At 35.9% G+C, this 19681-nt stretch overlaps 2 protein-coding genes across 7 annotated transcripts; both read right to left on the reverse strand.

Annotated features, from left to right (window-relative positions):
- Positions 1–1485: 1485 nt before the first annotated feature.
- On the reverse strand, positions 1486–5303 carry LOC127789096 (probable methyltransferase PMT19). Its single transcript, XM_052317873.1, has 6 exons — positions 4343–5303; positions 3283–3502; positions 2904–3204; positions 2423–2815; positions 2256–2333; positions 1486–2006 (listed from the first exon to the last, which is right to left on the reverse strand). Exons 1-6 carry the CDS (start codon positions 4979–4981, stop codon positions 1808–1810), a joined length of 1830 nt encoding a protein of 609 aa, XP_052173833.1. The 5' UTR covers positions 4982–5303; the 3' UTR covers positions 1486–1807.
- Positions 5304–6581: 1278 nt separating this feature from the next.
- LOC127789098 (U11/U12 small nuclear ribonucleoprotein 35 kDa protein) lies at positions 6582–18863 on the reverse strand. 6 transcript variants are annotated; one of them, XR_008020497.1, is made up of 10 exons: positions 18594–18863; positions 18426–18523; positions 18254–18305; positions 17804–17874; positions 10931–11021; positions 10780–10855; positions 9885–9963; positions 9371–9520; positions 7156–7229; positions 6584–7070 (listed from the first exon to the last, which is right to left on the reverse strand). XR_008020497.1 is itself a non-coding variant. In XM_052317879.1 (9 exons), exons 1-8 carry the CDS (start codon positions 18739–18741, stop codon positions 9383–9385), a joined length of 753 nt encoding a protein of 250 aa, XP_052173839.1. In that variant the 5' UTR covers positions 18742–18863; the 3' UTR covers positions 6582–7229; positions 9371–9382. The 6 variants fall into 6 exon arrangements, 4 of the variants coding, with proteins under 4 accessions (XP_052173839.1, XP_052173838.1, XP_052173840.1 ...); XR_008020496.1 differs by having other exon boundaries at positions 7156–7232; XM_052317879.1 differs by having other exon boundaries at positions 6582–7229.
- Positions 18864–19681: the final 818 nt, after the last annotated feature.

Consider the following 19681-nt stretch of genomic DNA (forward strand, 5'->3'; position numbering starts at 1 on the left):
GTTCGAACCATGGTTTAAAAAAAAAATCAGTAACCAAAATAAATATATTGGTTTTTAATTTTTTAGAATTAGAGCCTAACCATTGAACCATATAACCAATCCAAACCGCATGATTCGGTCCAGTTTGATCCAGTTCACCGATTTTTGGATATTTTTTGACAATCCTAGATGAAAGGAAGATTGATCAAATCAAGAAATGCTTATGGGGATTCGGAAGAAAGTATATAGACTCAAATATGTTGTTTTCATTTTTTAATGCAATATTTACAATGCAAGGTACTATTTTTTCTTCATTTGGAGTTTTGTCCCATTGAATTTTTCTCAAATAAGATTTTAATGAGGCCCAAATTATTTTTTCTTATCTTTTGTAAATTCTTATAATTTTAATAAAATTAATTAATTAATAATTTTTATTTTTTTATTTAATTTATATAAAGAGGCATATTTGGAAAAATTTGCCCCGGGCCTCCAAATATTCAGGACCGGCTCTGAATAAGGGTAGGACCAAATTGGTCCAATTTACATATACTAGATATATATTACATACACTGCATATTACAGGTAATATATGTACATATGCAATATATACATTATATATATAGTTGTATATATATATTGTAACGTATATAGGCACTGTGTATATGGTCTGTGATAAGAGTTTTATGGTTGCTTACCACCTCATCTGTGACATAATTGTGCTCTTTTTTTGATTTCTTTCGATCCCAAGGTTGTCCAAGTATTCTTCCAGCTTGACTTGTTTAAAATTAACTCTTTTTACAAAAAATTGAAAGGAAGTTCTAGTAGCTAAGTAGATCTTTTGACAATCAAATTAATTAGCATGCTTTAGAATGTTGCAATAATGATAAAAATAAATATATAAAAATATCGCATATGTATCTTCAAATATCGCACTTTTGTATAAATAGATTGAATGGTCAATACAAGCCAGGTTTAGGGCACATGGATAGTCGAATTTGATCATTTGGATGGACTTAATGAGTTAGATATGGGTGTAGGCTTGTATTGATCCGTTGGTATTTATATGGCCTAAGCCCACATTGGTATTTGTTTAAGTTATCTTAATTCAAACTTTTGGGTAGATCCAACTCTTCAAGTCTTTTCTAACTTGGGTCTTAATCTTAAATTTGGTTGTTTTAGACTTTTTTTTTAAGAATTGAAAGGCCTATAATCACTCTGTATAAATAGTGTACACATGTTGTTATATTTATACAACAATGTATATATTCTTACAATTATTGAGACCTTATTTTACTTCTTGTTTTCAATTTTTAGTTTTTTAAAACAATAAAAACGTGTACATTTTTTAAAACAAGAAATTTTTTTTATAAATAAAACTCAAAATAACAAAAATCGTTTTGGCTCTTTTCATCACAAATATGATCAAAATTTTCAAAACGTAAAAAATGTTATAAACAAAAAGAACGCATTCTTAATAATTTTAAAATAGACACTCAAAATACAAAGTTAAAAATGAATTCAAAATTAAAAATAAAACAGAAAGAGAATAATCCCTAATCTTCAGTCCAAAACTGGGACCAAAGACCACTGGCTATTTGCAACTACAAGGTAATGAATAAGAAAAAATCCTTCCAAAACAAGGTATAGATCTTCTTGGCAAAATCAAATGAGACATTACTTTGAGTTCACTATATATGCCAACATTTGCATTCTACCTTTAAATGAACTTTGAGATTATTTGCTAGGCTAAATTGCACAATCAACACAATTGCTGATATGGATAGAAATTTAACGTGTTACATGTTCATCAAAGCCTTGTTATGTTCTGTCACCCGAAATTGTCGATAAACAGTATCTTCTCAGGATGGAAAGGCCCACGTTCGTTGTTTGTAACCTTACCTTTCCATCTCATCTTCTCCATAATTCCCTTTACTTTGACAATGGTGTCGACCTGGTCTCTTATCACAACCGCTCCATGGGGGCGTAGGAGCCGATGCATTTCAAACAGAATGTCAGTGATGTCGCACCTGCATGCGCATTGACGAATTCGTTATGTTCATGCCAAAGCAAGATTCGAAAGAATGGAATGTTTTCTTTGGTGATGGGCAAAGGTGTCCCCAGGGGAGGAGGAAGAGGCTGTTTCGACAACTCAAACATGTCGCTTGTCACCTTTCTTCGTTCGAGCTAAAAAATTGTAAATTTAGAGAATGCTGCAAATGCAGTTTCTTAATTAGTATGATTCTACAAGAACCACCCTTGTAGGTTCTGCTACTTACTTGTCCATGTACATGCTAAACAAACCATCGGCGTGTATTAAGTCATAAGTTCGAGGGTACGACAAGAAGGGCTCACACCTGCAATCAAGAGACTTCGTTTAGTCACAAAAGGAGCGACCTTATTGCTGCCACTTACCAAAGAGAAAACGAGATCCTGCAAATATTACCAGTTCATATAGGTCCCTATCAGGCCACGCTCATAGATGATCCCAAGAGTATTGTTCTTGGAATGATGAGAAGGAACCACATTCATGACCCACACTGGATAGCCAGCAAGGGCGGCGGCGAAGCCTCCTATGCCAGCATTCATGTCCATTATGTTCCTGTATCGACCAACCGAGAGAGATTTGAGAATGCTGCTATAGAGCTCGACCCTCCTTTTCCACAACTGATTTTCATCATTAAACATCTTGATCGTGGTCTCTATGGCTGCTGTGCTTCTCAGCCTAGGCGGTGCAGCGCTCAACCTCTTAGGCCATTCTTCCAGGGCACCTCCAGATACATCGCGAATGCCGGAAACCTTGGGGAGAGGAGTAATGCAAGCATCCATCTTCCTGTACCTGCAGAGAGCAGCAACTACTTTTAAAGCAAACTAGCAAGTTTCTTCGCCTAGTTTGTCCGTCATCTGGCGCAAAACCATAAACTCACCAGCCAGCATCAGGATCATCAGCTTCAGCACAGAATTTTGGAGTTCTCCAAGTCCTCACCTTCTGGGCACAGTGAATATGGTTAGTAGGCTTTCGCCACACCACGATCGAGCCAGTCTCCTCCGTCTTCTTCCAGCATAGCCGCCTGGCAAGATCTTCCAGGCGCCTCTGCTCATTCCCAGGGCCCTGAGATGTTCTCTCCCAGCTGCCCTCGTGGTTCATAGGCGGCCCCGACAGCACCCAGTATCCACCGGGGCGCAGAACCCGGTCGATTTCCAGCAAGAAGAGGCCATCTGGATTAACTGTCATTTAGGAATTACAGGAATGAATTTGCATTTGTCTGAACTGATGAAAGAAATGTAAGGATCAAGATTGAGTACCATAATCAGAGCAAAGGCAAGGAGCAAGGCATCTTGTGCAGTGAGCCATGTCCAGAGACCTGGCGGGCAATGCTAATCTGTGGGTACTGAGCTCAGTGAGCATGGCTGGAAGCCCTCTTTCAAGGGCAAGCTGCACTTGGGCTTCGTGGATAGAGTCTCTAGGCGCAATAGACATTGTCAAAATGTCATGTTCCATTAGGGAAGCTTCCGAGCTTGCCAGCTGAGGAGGAGGAGAGAGGCCCATGAATACAAACTCCATAGATACATTCTCAAACTACTATAATAGTTCTTGAATTTTAGAAAATTTAACATGGTTCGGTTTCAAGAGATCTAAACTTGCAATCTCTTATAGTGGGACGAATCGGCTCGATCAATGATGGTGTAGTTTTTCGTGAGGGAAACTATGAACCCTAACGACACAATTTTTTTTTTTTGAGAGAGAAGGGTAATCATTTTAATACCCTCAAAAGAGATGTTAACGCATTAAAATGTTTAAAAGGACAAAAATATCCTTATTCTTCTTTCCCTCACAATGGTTTTCTTTACGAAAGGAGTATTTTGTCTTTTCCAACATTTTGCTATGTTAACATCACTTTTTAAATGTGTTAATATAATCTCTCGATCAAAAATTTTCTTGATCTTCACAATTATAGGTAATAATCATTCCCTTGCTAAGTATACTAGTTGCAAAGTCATGGCACACTTGACACACAACCCAAAAACTCATTTACATTTTTTTTTTTAAATTATTGAGGTGCGATCAATCAAAACCTTTATTAAGAGGCTTATTTATACACAACTACCATCAATTTTTGATTTTCCTACTTGAGGTGTAGTTAATAGTACACATATTAAAAAAATCATCTACAACAAGAATCAAAATAGAATCGAAGATGCTATTTGGACACCCAAAATTGACACTTTGGGTAACATTTATGTATTGACGTGTTATATTTTGTATCATATTATTCATATCAATATAAATATATAACACATTTAACAGACAAAGACAATGACACCCAAAAAGAAGGTTAATTAGTTAAAGAGAAGTTAGAATTACCCCACAGCCAACATCAAGGACAGTCCTTATCTTGCTCGACTTCAATGGCAGAACCCGACTGATCTCGTCGACATAACCCTTGACGTCGGACTGAAACGAGGGTCCCCCGCCGGGAAAAACAAGCCGGTCGCCTTCCAATCTCACCCAATTCTGGTTCTTCTTGGACATTGCCAGCCTCGGGAAAGGCACATTGCTGAACCAAGCATAGTCCCTGCTCTTCGGCCACGGAAACGGCCGCCGGTACCCCACCGGCGCCGGAACCAAACACCGCAGCTTCCGGGCGTCGCCGGAGCAATGCCGCTTCCGGTGAAAGGAACTTATGGGGCCTTGGCAAGGGCAGAAGTGGGTGAAATTGGAGGGGCAGAAAGGGAAGAACTGGGGGCTTTGCGGGGGGTCTGGGGGCAGAGGGAGAGAGTGGTTGGGATCGAAGCGGAGAGGGGAAGGAGATGGGCTGTAGAGAAGGCGGCAGAGTGGGAGTGGAATGGAGGAGGTGCGGCGGCGGGCGGTGTGGAGGCCGAGGATGTAGGAGAGGGAGCAGAGGAAGGAAAAGATGGAGAAGCGGCGGAGCAAATGGCGTGGGGTGCGTTTGTGGAAGGACGACTTCTTCTTGGTTGGGCGGGGAGGTGCTTCGGATGCCATTTTTCGGCGGCGGCGGCGTCACCACTCTCCCATTGCCATGTGAATATATATATACAATACATATTGAAAAGAAAAGAGCTTTTGGAAGCTTCATCAATGGCGGGATATGCTTTCTCTGTGACTGTGACAGTGAGTGAGAGTGAGAGAGAGTGAAGTCGACAAGCTCTTTCTTTTACTGGGATTCCTTCCTTGGCTTGCTTCTCCTCTTTTCCAATGCAGCAAACATTGTCGGTGGCATATCTTACCACACATTATATTAGGAATTTAATTAATATAAATATATAATATATTGATATGAGCGTATCACTTAAGTGTTAATTTTAATGTTTACATAATATTTTCGTCCTAAAAATTCATATTTGATATGCAAATGAGATATTATTATTGTAATATTTGTGTACCTCTAAAACTGTCAACAAAATGAAAAAAAAAACTAAGAACGGGATAGAGTTCGAGCGAGACATCAACTATAGATTATAAAACTTACAAAATGCTTCTTTATCAAAGCCGATGGAATCTATGGCTCATCCTTCTCATCTAAGGGAGAATTTCATATTCGATAATAAAATGAGAATCCAAGTCATTCTCATTTTCGAAGATAGAATCAATATGCATAGAAGAAGAAAAACTCTCCCATTGAACAAGATCATTAATGAATAAGGAAGAACTTAATTTTCCCCCCCCCACAACACAAATTAAGTATTTGAATTATGAGAAGTTGAGATTTACATCAATAGGTTGTGAGTTCGATTTCTTGTCTTGCGCAATGAGACAAAGTCTCCACTTATGATTTATCTTCTTTGTTGAAATCGAGGACACAAGCGATGAAAAATCACATAAAGACGATAATTCTAAAAAGAACTTAAGACATCTAATCTCACTTCATGTAGCATAACACCTTACTATTTGCATTCATCGAAGAAAGCAAGATATGAGCAATAAAATTTTGTTAAATAACTTAAATGTAAAATTTATTATTTGTTTACCCTTTTACGGTAGTTATGTTGCAAAATAATTTTTTTCTAAAAATTAATTCATGTACTAGTGATGTGGATGTAATTTATACAATAGTGATGATGTCTCCATTATTGAATAGTGATGTCATGTTCATAAAAGTTCAATTTAATCATACTACTGAGTTGAATCGATTAAACTTGTCGATTCGATTTAATTTTTTTCTTATATTGATTCAATTCAATTAATTTTTCTTAAATGTTTAATTTTTAATTTAATTTTTTAATTAAAATAACCAAACTAATCAAACAAATTGAATTTTAAAACGACATTATTTTGATATTTATAAAAATAATATTATTTTCTTTAATTTTATATATTTTCTATCAATTATTTCAATTTTCTTTAATTTTTTTTGCATTTAATCAGTTTAATTAATTTGATTCAATTTATACCGTTTGTGTTTAATTTCCACCATTGGAGATATCATCACTAAATAGTATTTTTCTCTACTTAAATCTAATGAATCTTGCAACCAAGTGAATGAGTTTGATGGAGTCAGATATGTACGTCACCACTGTAACATATAGACTGAAGAGACACATTATGTGCCACAAAAGCAAAAGAGCCATGCCAACTAAGTAATCGTGCAACTTTCAACACAAACCACTTCATTTATTGTTGGGTGAGCCTAACTCTGTGAGATTCCCCTTAAATAAGTCAACTCAATATGAGATTTCATCCATCATTCAGTTGCGAAAGTTGATCTCAATCCAACGACATATATATATATATATATATAAAATTGACATGTGAAGCCATATGATGAAGATTTAGATGCATGATGATGAATGAAAGCAATTGGGTAGGGGGATTAATTAGATCTCATCATTGATATTCAAATTTCATTATCATACAGAGGGAGGAGCTTCCCTTGTGGGTTGAGCAACTTGAACATCATGATGATGATGATGAAGATCTTCATGTTGATGGTGAGGTGAAGAAGAAGGGCACAAGCAATGGCAGACATGGTCGACGCATACAAAGGGCGTGCAGATGTCACAGGGGTCCCTGCAATCTTCATCTCTGTTGCAGTCAAATAAATTCTTTGCTTCCCCTCCCAGTTTCAACCCACCTTCATTATACATGCACCATCATCATCATCACACATGTCTATGTAGAGAGTGAGAGAGAGAGAGAGAGAGAGAGAGAGAGAGTACCATATCCAGATGAAAGTATTAGAAGCAAGATAATGGAAGCCATTCTAACCAGAGCCTTTTCCATTTCCATGCTACTACTTCAAGCAAATAGCCAGCACCAGTAGTACTCTTTGGAGAATACAAGATATATACATATATATATATATATATATATAGAGAGAGAGAGAGAGAGTGTGTGTGTGTTCATGATCATGTTCATGCTGATGCTGATGGTGATGCATGCATGTTAATTAAATGGTGATCAGATTCATTCATGTTCATTCTTAAAGACTCCCATAATTAATGGCTTCACTCTCTCTCAAATGATACATTTGGAATTACATTTGGAATTGGAATTCCATTTTATTCCCTTCTTGGGCAAGCAAGTAATTGGAATGGAATTACTATTTTATTTTATTTTAAGAGTAATAGAAACAAAGCCAAATAGAAATAAGGGGGCGAAAATGGAATATGGAATTGCTATTTTATTTATTTCAATAGTTACGGAAACTAAAACAAATAGAAAGAAATAATGGGACGAGAATGGAACGGAATTATTATTTTATTCAATTCTCATGTTTGGTACGTAATGTAATAACTGCGATGGAATTGAATTAAGCAATTAATTTAATCATATTATCCTTAATAACTCAATCAAAATAGAAAGTTATACAAAATATTAAAACTCCAAATTCTTATTTTTTAAAGCCTCACTCAACTCCCAAAAACAAAAAACGAATATAATACAAAATAAAAATAAAAAATGACATTTTTAAAAAAATTAGAAAACAAAGATGAGGGAAAAACGAGTAAATTAAGAAAATGAGTGTGTTTTTTTTATAAATATTATTTTTAATATGCAAATTATAAAAATTAATTATTTAATCAAGTATAAATATAAATTTCATCATCCATACAAATAAACATAAAAATAACTTATTTTTGTCCTTAACGTAGTTGTCTGGATAGCAGAGACAATTGCTCCTGTCTGTTGCGAAATAAAAATGCATTTATAATTTTTTTTAATATTTCAAAATAACCCCCAAAATGTTTCTAAAATTATAAAAATAGCCCAAAATCGTTTCTTTAAATGTTTGTTTGACATTTCAAGGTAAGTTGGGCATCATTTCAGTATTTCTATGCACAAGAGACTCAACCTACTCTACAAAATAAATATAATTTAGTTGCATATTTTTATATTATTAAAGAAATTTAATTAAAATATTCAATACCTTAAAAAATAAATGCAATACCTCCCTACCATATAATCCTCCTATTATTTTTTTTCAAAAGTACAGTTAATTGGATAAGAAGTCATACTTATGATTTAAGTCTTGTTATGTGCATTTCTTTTTTTTAATTTTTGAAGTTCGTGTTGGTAGTTGATTTGTATTATCTATTTAATTATACTCTTAAAAAAGCATATATTATACTCATAATAATCTCAAAAAAAAAAAAAAAAAGGTAAGAAGCAATATTCCCTTTCAAAAGGTCAAGAAACATTAAAAAGGAACAATGGTCAATCTACAACACTAGTGGTGGCCGACAAGGAGAGAGTAACGGTAAAATGATTGTCTTCCCCTTTTCTAATGAGTAATGCTATATGGCATCAGTCATGACAATCATTAGCACATGTGATGAAATGACGAAGCTCAATAAATTTTATTATAATGCCAACCAAACACTGCCATATAATTGACATATGTACTGATGATGATTATTATGACTGATGTCTTGTAACATTACTCTTTTCTAATAGCAAAGGTGGTCATTGGCATTTCAAAACATCACAAGTGTCTTTACAACTACTAAAGCAGACGCTAGGAGTGGTTACTGTAATTTTCTCAAAGTATAGGTGACTCGAACAAGAGTATTCCATTTCTATTCTAAAAGGATGAGGTGAAAACAGTTACAAACCGTTGGGTTCAATCACACTATGTTGGGAACTAGGAGGATCTGTGGAAGGAAAGGAAAATGAGATGAAAATAAATGTTCTTATGTGCATGTAAAAATGCATATACATATTTCATATTCTTTTCTTTTCTTTCCCTTTCCTGCTGGGAAATCCTTGTCCTAGATAGAGGGTTGCTACAGCAAGTAGTTTCGCATACAAACATGCATCTAGAAGTAGGAAATTGGAGCAACAATGATGCATTGGGGGATCAAATGAGCATGAATTAGGAAATGGAACCGATGTGGATTGACAAATTTGGGAAACAAATTGATTGTAGATTACCTCTTACAATCTCTAGTCAAATGAAGAGCGATCTTGGCTTGCAGAGTTTCTCCTTTCGTGTCGATGAGAGTGTTTACTATGTTTGTGGCGCCTGTAAGAATGTTCCTCCCTGTCGACAGAGCTCCTTTTTCTTTGGGGTGGCAATGGAACCTACATCCAGTAAAGAGCAAAAATGATATTGCATAAAGAAAGTAGACAACAAATACTGGGTTCTAGCAATGATATGGTTTCAGAAAGAAACACCGACCGAAAACATTCATCAAGAAATTGGACTGCAAAGATCAGTGAAATAAGGGCAGATATTTCAAAACTAAAAAAATGATGTAAATAATTAAGATTCAAGAAAATTTGCAGCAACAATCTGCCGTTTGCCTGGGATGAGATGGTGGCACGGGAAGAACATAAGCAACTCGTTTGCGGTAGCTGAACTATCTATCTGTTTAAGAGCAACTCCAATCTTTTTGCTGCAGTTGCACTTGGGTATTACACATCTAATGATCGAGGAAGAGAGTACCTCAAAGCGAGACATGTATCTTCCTTCTGGAGGAGGTGGAATGCCAAGCCTTTTCAAATCATCCAAGGGGATCTGTCGCCTGGTCAGGGAACAGATATATGTCAAATTAATTCCAGCTTCCAAGCACAGATGGCCTAGCATACTGGTTAAGTTACAAAGGCATTGCCCAAGCACGTACAAATTTCCAAACATAATTAGAGTTTGAAACCTCAAGGTGGGATTGCCTTGAAGAGTGGCGTGGTAGACACTGAACCACTATAATTTCCTTGTGCATCCTCTTAATGAGCGAATTCTGGTTCCAGATATCAGGGAAATTTCTACGACCAACTTTCTTCGGTAGCTATATAGGCAATAATTTTGAGAGCAAAAGATTCCCTTCAAGTGCAATATATTTGTCTTGCACTAGTGGTTCTTTACATCATAAGTAAACTATGCTTTTATGTGATTATTTAGTGACAAGTAAAACTAAAAATATAGCTATCACATCATGTTCCTGAATTTAGAATTCAGCAGAAAACTGATGGGAACATACAATATTTCAAATGTGAATACAAAAGCCAGTCAACTAATTTCTGTTTTACAAGTAAAATGAAACCTCTGTTCAACTATTTAGTTTAGAAGTGCAAGATAACTATTACATCTTTGCTTATGAATTCCTAAATCAAGCACAGAATAAAACAACATATGATATGTCAAATGAGAATACAGAAACTAATCAACTCAGCTAAGCCTTTTCTCAACTGTATAGGTTCTGTTACTTGAATTCTGTTTTGTACTCCAAGTTATCAAGTGCCGTATATTAGAGAAACAGATAAAATAAAATCAAAGGATTGAAACGTTGCAAAACACAATAATCAAATAATTCAGCGCACAACAGAAGAAAAGGGAAACATACAGGGGAGCTCGAAATGGTCTTTCTCTTCCTCCAAATCGAAGCTGTCCTGATTCCTTCCTACCACCAAGGCCACCTCCTGTCAAAGAATATAACATCAGAACTAATCTAAACAGGCAACAAGAGTTTTAGAGGGGAGACAATTTTAACTGACCTAACCTTCTTGGAATCCACCCCGGCATCAACTGTTGTCTGTTATAATCAACTATAATTTCAGAATCATCAATAAATGAATGGTGTGCATCCTGCATGAATAGAGGGCAAAAGGAAATGGATATCTCAATTATCAGAGCTTTAACTCCATGCTCAGGACCATAAACCCACCGTAGTTATGAGCATACTAAGCCATTGCACATGCCATGATTAAGAAGCAATAAAATAGGAAAAATATGAACTGAAAAGTACTAGGAACAACAACTGTATCCTCAAAAAAGAAAATGAGAAAGGGAGAGGAAGCACAAAATTTCCTTCAACAACCATTATAGAAACAAAAAATTAGATTCAGAAAAATGAGAGTATTTCTCACAGCCTGTGAGTATTTCCCACAGCCTCATATATCTGCAATTATGACCATTGAATTTGGTGCAATGTAATACAAAATAAATTCAAACAAAAATTATAAAAATAGAGGAACTATGAGGATCATTACGTTTTATAAGGATCATGCATAGAGATGATTGGAGAGCTAGAATCTAAGTAACCAACGCAACCTAGTGGCCAGTTAGTATTGTTGTAAAGAAACTATAAGGATCATGTGCCACAACTTAAGAGTACACATAACTAACTCCAAGAATTTCACTCACTGTTTCAATTGTATTGTTTGTTATTCAAACCTAAGCTGAAAGGATTGTAAGTTATACCAAGAGAATGCCTGACTACCTAACATATAAGTTTGGTCCTTAACATCCATATCAAACAATGGAGAAGAAACGACATAAAACAAAGCCAAATTATTATATGGTGGGATTTAAAAGGTGAAAAACAAACAATTTTCAAGGGAGAAGTGTGACAGAAGATGTTGGACATGGGAATGAGAGGCTAACCAAATGTGGAGGGAAATAGCTACTGCTATTCGAAATATGAAAAAAATGGTTCTAGGAGAGTCAAAGGGAAACGTCTCAAGAAAAAAAGTCTTGGTGGTGGAATGAAGAGATATGAGAGAAAAAAAAAACTAAGAGAGCATGCTATAGGACTTTATATAAATGTTATAGTGAAGAAAATGTAAAGAGGTAGTTTGGCCAAAACAGAAGCAAAAAAGCAAAATAAAAAGCTATAAAAATTCATACGAACAACTTAACACAAAAAATGGAGAATATATAGATATATATATATATATGTAAACTAGAGAGAGAGAGAAACATGGGTTTAAGAGCCGAGTGAAATGCATAAAAGGCAAAAGCCAAAATGTACTAGTAAATGAGGAGGTGATCAAGGAGAGATGGAATAAGTATATCCTGAAGTTATTCAATAAAGGTAAACAGACAAGTGTTATGTTGGGGCAGTGACACAGCGTATAGTGCAAGTGTGAAGAAAACACACCAAAATAAACCCTTAAAAGAGCAAACTTCAATGGCCGAATCTTGGCTTTCAAGAAGACGTAAAAACAAAACTGTTTTGCTAAGAAAACCAAAATAGGTTGCTGAAATTTGATTAAGAAAAACTTGATTACAAATTTTAAATCCTAGGTATATTTATAGTGTTTGGCTAATCCAAATCCATCTAATATTTAGAAAACAAAATCCAACTAGAATTCTAATAGAAATAAAACTCTAATCAAACATGAAGTAGAATCCTAAATCAAGTAGAAACATGAAATAGAATCCTAAATCAAGTAGAAATATAAAATAGAATCCTAAATCAAGTAGAATTCTAAAACTTAATAAGTATTAAAATAACATTATGGCACTACTATTTTGGTGATACTGTTCCGGTTTAGTTGGGTCGGCCTTGGGCCGAGTCTTGATTGGTGACCGCATCATTCACCTTCACTTGAGAAAAAATTCTACCTCGAATTTTGATCCTGTTTGGACAAATCCACGTCCGATAAGTACGAAGAGAGATTAGCCACTTTGAATGTTTAGAAATACCCATATGATTAGGCAAATCCACAACATAAGCATTGTCATTGGTCTTCTTTGGAATCTTGTAAGGACCATACTTCTTTGACTTGAACTTGTTCTGTTTTCCTGCTGGAAGTTGTTCCTTCTTCAAAAAAATCATAACTTCATCTCCAATCTCAAATACCTTGTGCTTCCTATGCTTGTCAGTTGTCGCCTTATATTTCTTATTTGTGCAACTTTTGCTTGACATCTTCCTGAACCGCTTGAACTTTTCTGCTAAGGGAACATGAGCAAAGACATTCCTCCCCTTCTTAGCCATATCAACATTGGCATGGGTCCAATCATCGCCATGTTTGTTGCCTTTTGTCTCCATTGCATTATTATTGTTAGATTGAGGACGTTGAACCTTCCATCTTGAGCGCTTCTCTAATCTAGTAGATCTTATTGCATTCGATTCAACCATGCCAGATCTTGAATAAACTGTAGAAGGATTTGCTACCATGACCTCCATCTCCTTTACAGTCACAAGTCGATCAGAGGAAACACCACCATCCTTGGGTTGCGAAGCAATGCTTGAGCCATCGAGACTGAAAAATACCCCAGTATGAGTCAATAACCTTGGAGTTTCTGTCATGTTAGCAGCATAAATCAGACCTGAGTTTGCAAACGTTGAGGTTGCTGGGACAACATAATCTTCGAAATCAAGCTCCACTTTAGAAGCTTTGGTTTGATTCTTTTCCACTATGGGTAACAAAGTATAACGCACACCTTCTTTCTCAAGCTGATATGTGTTCTTCCTACCCGAGTGCTTAGCATCCACATCAAATTGTCAAGGCCTCCCAAATAAAATATGGCAAGCATCCATATCAACAATATCACAATAGACTTCGTCGGAGTACTTACCAATAGAGAAAGGCACCCTGCAACGTTCATCCACATGTATGCCACCAACTTCTTTGATCCATCCAATCATGTAAGGGCTTGGATGTTTTTCAGGAGTTAACTGCATCTTTGCCAGCACGTCTCTTCCTATGATGTTCTCCTGACTTCCACTATCAATAATCAACTCAAAGATTTTTCCTTTCACCGTACACCTCGTGCGAAAAAGCTTATGCCATTGAGTAGTATCTTCATTCTTTTGAGATAGCATTAACTTCCTCACTACACAGGTATATTGCTCGTGTCCATAATCTTCTTCATCATCCTCCCCATCAGAACCGCAATATACTTCCTCTTCAGCAACATCTTCCTCTTCCTTTTCTACAATGTTAACTATTTTTCTCCTTGGACAATCACTAGATCGATGCCCAACCTCATTGCACTTGAAACATTTTAAAAGAATAGGCTTTGCATAAGGATTGGGGGATTTTGGAAGATTAGAAGTAGTACCTCGAATGTTTCCCCCCATTGTAGCCTTATTAGAGTTGACTGTATGGGGTGGATTGGAGGGTTGCGCTCCTTGAACCGACTTGCCTTTATCAAAAGCTGGTTGTTTATTTTCATTCCCACTATACCGACGATAGTTGTCATTACGAGATCTCTCACTCAACATTAACTCAGCCTTTAAAACTAAGTTCCTTGCTTCTTGCACACTCAAAACCATCTGAACCCCAATTTTATCACGAATAGCAGGCTTCAATCCATTCAAGTAACGAGCTGCTTGTTGATTGTCACTTTCTGACAATTGATTTCTCTCCGCTAATCGTAAAAACTCAGAGGTATATTCATTCACACTCTTCATTCCTTGTGCACATCTTTGATAAGCTTCAAACATATATTGTTCATAGTCAGGGGGCAAAAACCTACCTCTTAACAGTTGTTTCATTTGTCTCCATGTCTGAACTGGCTGTCAGCCTTCCCTCAATCTCATTTCTCTTAATCGCTCCCACCAAACAGATGCACCGCCCTTCAACCTGTAAGCCACTAACTTTACTTGTCATTTATCTGGGATCTCCATGTATTCGAAAAAACGATCAATCTCAGTGATCCAATCTAGGAACCCCTCAATATCAAGATCTCCACTAAAGGTGGGAATATCAACTTTTAGTTTATACTCATCGTTGCCCTAGTGGTTGTGCTGATGGGCATTCCTACTAACCCCTCTACCACCAAGGTTAGCTATTGCTCGACCAAAATCATCCTCTTCATCGTTATCTTCAATCACTGGTCTTCTAAGATTAACAAGGACATGATTAATGGGTGGTCTTCCCGCTCCGACTTGATTCACTCCATTATTCAGGTTCCTGTCATCATCAACTCGTAGTAAGGTGCCCAATTGGTTGCTATGTTGCTCCAATCGCTGTTGGATAGTACGAGTTACTTCCCGCTGTTCTTCGATTGCTCTCCAAACTGCGGACAACCCCTGATCACCGTCACGAGGCTGGTTGCTACCGTTACCTTCAAGATTGGCCATCTGATTGATTGATTAACCGCTTTGATATCACCTGACGCAGCGTGTAGCGCGAGTGTGAAGAAAACACACCAAAATAAACCCTTGAAAGAGCAAACTTCAATAGCCGAAACTTGGCTTTCAAGAAGACGCAAAAACAAGACTGTTTTGTTAAGAAAACCAAAATATGTTGCTGAAATTTGATTAAGAAAAACTTGATTACAAACTCTAGATCCTAGGTATATTTATAGTGTTTGGCTAATCCAAATCCATCTAATATTTGGAAAACAAAATCCAACTAGAATTCTAATAGAAATAAAACTCTAATCAAACATGAAGTAGAATCCTAAATCAAGTAGAAACATAAAATAGAATCCTAAATCAAGTAGAATTCTAAAACTTAAGAAGTATTAAAATAACATTATAGCACTACTATTTTGGTGATATTGTTCCGATTTAGTTGGGTCGACCTTGGGCCGAGTCTTGATTGGTGACCGCATCAGGCAGCTTAATAACTCCGAAGAAATAAAAATTACATGTTCTAGATGTGTATGTCCAAATGAAATAAAACAAGTACTAGAAAAGATGAAGAATAGTAAAGTAGTTGGACCAGATGATATACTAATAGAAGAATGGAAATGCATGGGAGATCAAGCGTTTCTTGGTTAACGAAATTATTTAATATGATCCTTGACTCGAAAAAGATGTCAGGTGAGTGGAAGAAGAGCACTTTAGTGTCTATTTTACAAGAATAAAAGAGATGTTCAAATATGTGAAAATGATAGAGGAATCAAGTTAATGAGCCAGAAGATGGAACTTTAGGAGAGAGCGATTAAGCAAAGATAAAGACAAGGAACCAAGGTGCTGGGAAACCAAATTCGATTTCATGCTTGGTAGGTCAACAATAGAAGCTACATGTTTGTTGAGGTGACTAAGGGAAAGGTATAGAGATAAAAAAATGATTTACAAATGGTGTTTATAGATCTAGAAAAAGCTTATGACAAAGTTCCTAAAGAAGTCTTATGGAGAGTTTTAAAGAAGAAATGAGTCCAAATTGCTTATACACAAGTTATTAAAGACATGTATCATGGAGCAGAAACATGTAAAGGTTTTAAGTTACATTAATTTTATACCTATTTTCTCTAGTAATGGATAAACTCACTAAATATATTCAAGTTAAGGTGTCGTAAGGTATGTTATTTACAGATGACATTATGTTGGTGGATGAGACAAAAGAAAGTATGAATACTAAGGTCGAGATATGAACACTTTAAAAATATAAAGGTTTTAAATTAAGAAGAGTGCAAACCAAATATATGGAATGTCATTATGTACGTTCAATAAAAATATAAGTGTGGATGATGTAATGATAAAACTAGAAGATCAAGACATAGCAAGAAATGATCAATTCACATACCTTAGATCAAGCATCCAAAAAGATGGGACATGTTTTTTAATGAGTAATATATGAATCTAGATATATTTTCTGGACAAGGACTATTCAATCCTTTTGTGGTCCATTAGTTATTTGTACTTACAAACAAAATTTGGAGCACTAGTAGAGCTATTATATCTAAAATGTTTTCTGCTCACCTACAACAGGAATCCATAAGTAATAATGACTTCAAATCATTCCTTATAATTTGCAATTACAAACTGCTATAACTGTCTTTTATTAACTCTACTTTTCTATTACATGCCACTAAAATTGGTTCCATAATTTAGTAGCTGATACATGCCAATTGTCAACAAGTACATCACCAGGACCAACTTAGTGATACTTCCATGAGGGCACCCTTGCCAAGTGTTATACTAGCAAATTATTGCTGATTTTATTAAACAACTACATGCTTTTCTATATGTATTGGCAATTTTCCTTGCTAGTTATATAGCTTTTCTAAATTGTGTAACTAAAACAAAACCAGTCAGTGTGATAAAATCCTCATAAATTAGATCACTTCTAGTGTTCCATTCTTCAATTAATATTCATTGACCATTATGAGGGATCCATCATAGTTGTCAAAGGCTCAAGGCACACCAAGGCGCTGCTTGGAGCCTAGGCACGAGGTGCACATTTAAAAAGCTGTGTAAAAATAAGTATACATCATTATTTTCAATATATATACCTATAAAGAGGTAAATGCAAACTTATAAATTCATAAATAACAAACAACCATTACTATTTAACTAAATATGGGATGTTTTATTGCTTTATCAAATTTCTTTCAATTTTTTCTGGATATTACTGGTTAGATTTTAACAATCCAACAAAAAGATTACACAGGAGCAAAAGGCCTGTGCCTTGTGCCTCAGGGTGAGGTGCAACCTAGCACTTGGGCGCATGCCTCATACAGTGAGGCACCCTCAGGTGAGCCTTTAGCCTAGGTGCGTCTTTGACAACTATATCATCCATCTTTTGGGGTTCAAAGTTACACAGTACATAGCTTTAATACTAGTTCAAACTTAGTTGGATGCAACAAAAACCATTGATACTGAGGACGCAGAAATTTACATAACAACAGCACAGAAAGAAAAGGAAAGATATATAAATTTTTAGCAACTAACAAAACAAAACTACCTCATATGCACGCCGCATCTCTCTTTCAGTTTCAAATTCAACAAAGGCATAACCCCGTGAGGCACCAGTCACTGCAACAGAACCAATAAAATAAAGGCAGATGGCTGTCATGCATTCAGATTGGAGTCCATGACTGCTGACAGTTTCTAAATAAAAGGAACACTGCAAGTGGTTAAAAACAAAAAACCAAAAACCACGCAACAATACTCATCAGCAATATGATTCCATCTTGTCTTGTTTAAGCAACTGATTTCGGAGTGAATTAAAAAGTTCGTGCATTTAATCTTTAGCTTCTGAATTATAATATTGGCAAAGAGAAACTCACTCAAAAACCAGTGTTCATGCATTATACAATTTCTAATAGTATAAAGAGCTGTAGCGGCATAGAGTAGCCGTTTTCATATCAGTAGTATAACAATCAGCAAACACCACAGAGAAACAGAATCATACCAATGTCTCTGACCAATCTCAGGTCCTTAACCTTTCCATATTTGCTCATAGCCTGAAACACGCACGCACGCACACACAAAAGGGGGGCGGGGGAAGAGAAACATGAGAATTTTTTTTTTCTTGGAAGCCAAACAATGGGGGGGGGGGGGGACTGGGAAAATGAAAAAGAGACCTTGCGGAGGGTCTGGTCCGTGGTGAGGCGAGAGAGGCGACCGACGAACAGAGTGCAATAGGGATCGCCTATAACCTTGGGATCGCCCAAAGGATCATCTGAAACAGAAAGATTCACGGTGGGGTTAGGTTAGAAAAAAGAAGAGATCGATGAGTTGTGAATACATACAAAGGGCGGCATGGGAACAGAGGAGAGCTCTGTAGACGGCATTGTCGTGAGGGAGAACGTCGGTGCCGTCGATACTTCCCGCCTGAATCGGATGGTACGTCTCCGCGTAGAACACCTTGTTCGCTCTACTGCTGCTGCTACCACTCATCTTTCTCTCCCTCTCTCTCAACTGAACTTTCACGGCTTTAAATATGTCTTTTTCTTTGTACTTAAAATTGATTTTTTTTTTCTTTTTAACATGAAAACTCGAGACATCACAATCACAATCACAAATGTCTGGACCGCCCCTCCCTCTCTAAAATTTAGACTCAGCCATTATTTGTGCTAGATGTATGGATAGATGCAAGGCGAACGCTTAAGACTTGATCTCTAAGGTAAGTATAAATGATTATATAATCTTACATGAAAATATAATCAAATTTATGGTTTCGTAATATCCTAAACTTCTGAAAAGATTAAAGAATGGAGAAAATTTTATCTTTCTCTTGGTCCCTCCCTTTCATAGAAAAGATTGTTTTAAGAAATTTGGGTTCTTTTTTTTATAAATTTATTAAAAATAATTTATCCAACTTTATTTGGTTAGAAAAGGGAGAAAATTCTCTTGTTCTTAATTAAAATTTAGAGACAGCAACCAATTGTTGGATAGCATTGTTCGGAATTTTATTATCATTTAGAATTTTAAAAATAATAGAATAATTATAAACCCTAAACAACAGAACATTTCTAATTTTGAAGTAGAAACAAATTTCATTATAAATATTTAGGTACCTAAAATTGATTTTGAGAGATTGAGAAATAAGAAAATCCAACCTATCTATTAGGTTCGGAGATAGAATTATGACTAAAGTTAATTTTGAGTATCTAATTATTTGCAATGAAATTTATTCTTAGAATTATTTTGTTGTGTTATAAGGTGCTAATTAACTATAAAATTGTTCAAGATTAGGTGTCTAAGAATTGATTATTGCCATTAAAATTCAACCAAGAACCCATCTTTATAATCCTATCTTGCCACACAAATGGAACAAGAAGAAATGAGAAGGAAGCTATGGCTGCAATGCCATCATTTTGATGATTTTGGTCGCTAA

Source organism: Diospyros lotus, chromosome 13, assembly GCF_014633365.1.
Source record: "Diospyros lotus cultivar Yz01 chromosome 13, ASM1463336v1, whole genome shotgun sequence".
In the NCBI taxonomy this organism is placed as follows: Eukaryota; Viridiplantae; Streptophyta; class Magnoliopsida; order Ericales; family Ebenaceae; genus Diospyros; species Diospyros lotus.

What these genes read in the sequence shown, in the direction of transcription:
- LOC127789096 (XM_052317873.1), bottom strand. Translation starts at nt 4,981, where the DNA reads ATGGCATCCGAAGCACCTCCCCGCCCAACCAAGAAGAAGTCGTCCTTC. An exon ending in TTGCCTTTGCTCTGATTATG is followed by an intron (nt 3,205 to 3,282) that starts GTACTCAATCTT and finishes CCTAAATGACAG; the next exon opens with TTAATCCAGATGGCCTCTTC. An exon ending in ATAGGGACCTATATGAACTG is followed by an intron (nt 2,334 to 2,422) that starts GTAATATTTGCA and finishes TCTTGATTGCAG; the next exon opens with GTGTGAGCCCTTCTTGTCGT.
- LOC127789098 (XM_052317879.1), bottom strand. Translation starts at nt 18,741, where the DNA reads ATGAGTGGTAGCAGCAGCAGTAGAGCGAACAAGGTGTTCTACGCGGAG. An exon ending in CGGACCAGACCCTCCGCAAG is followed by an intron (nt 18,306 to 18,425) that starts GTCTCTTTTTCA and finishes TGCGTGTTTCAG; the next exon opens with GCTATGAGCAAATATGGAAA. An exon ending in AGATGCGGCGTGCATATGAG is followed by an intron (nt 11,022 to 17,803) that starts GTAGTTTTGTTT and finishes CTATTCATGCAG; the next exon opens with GATGCACACCATTCATTTAT.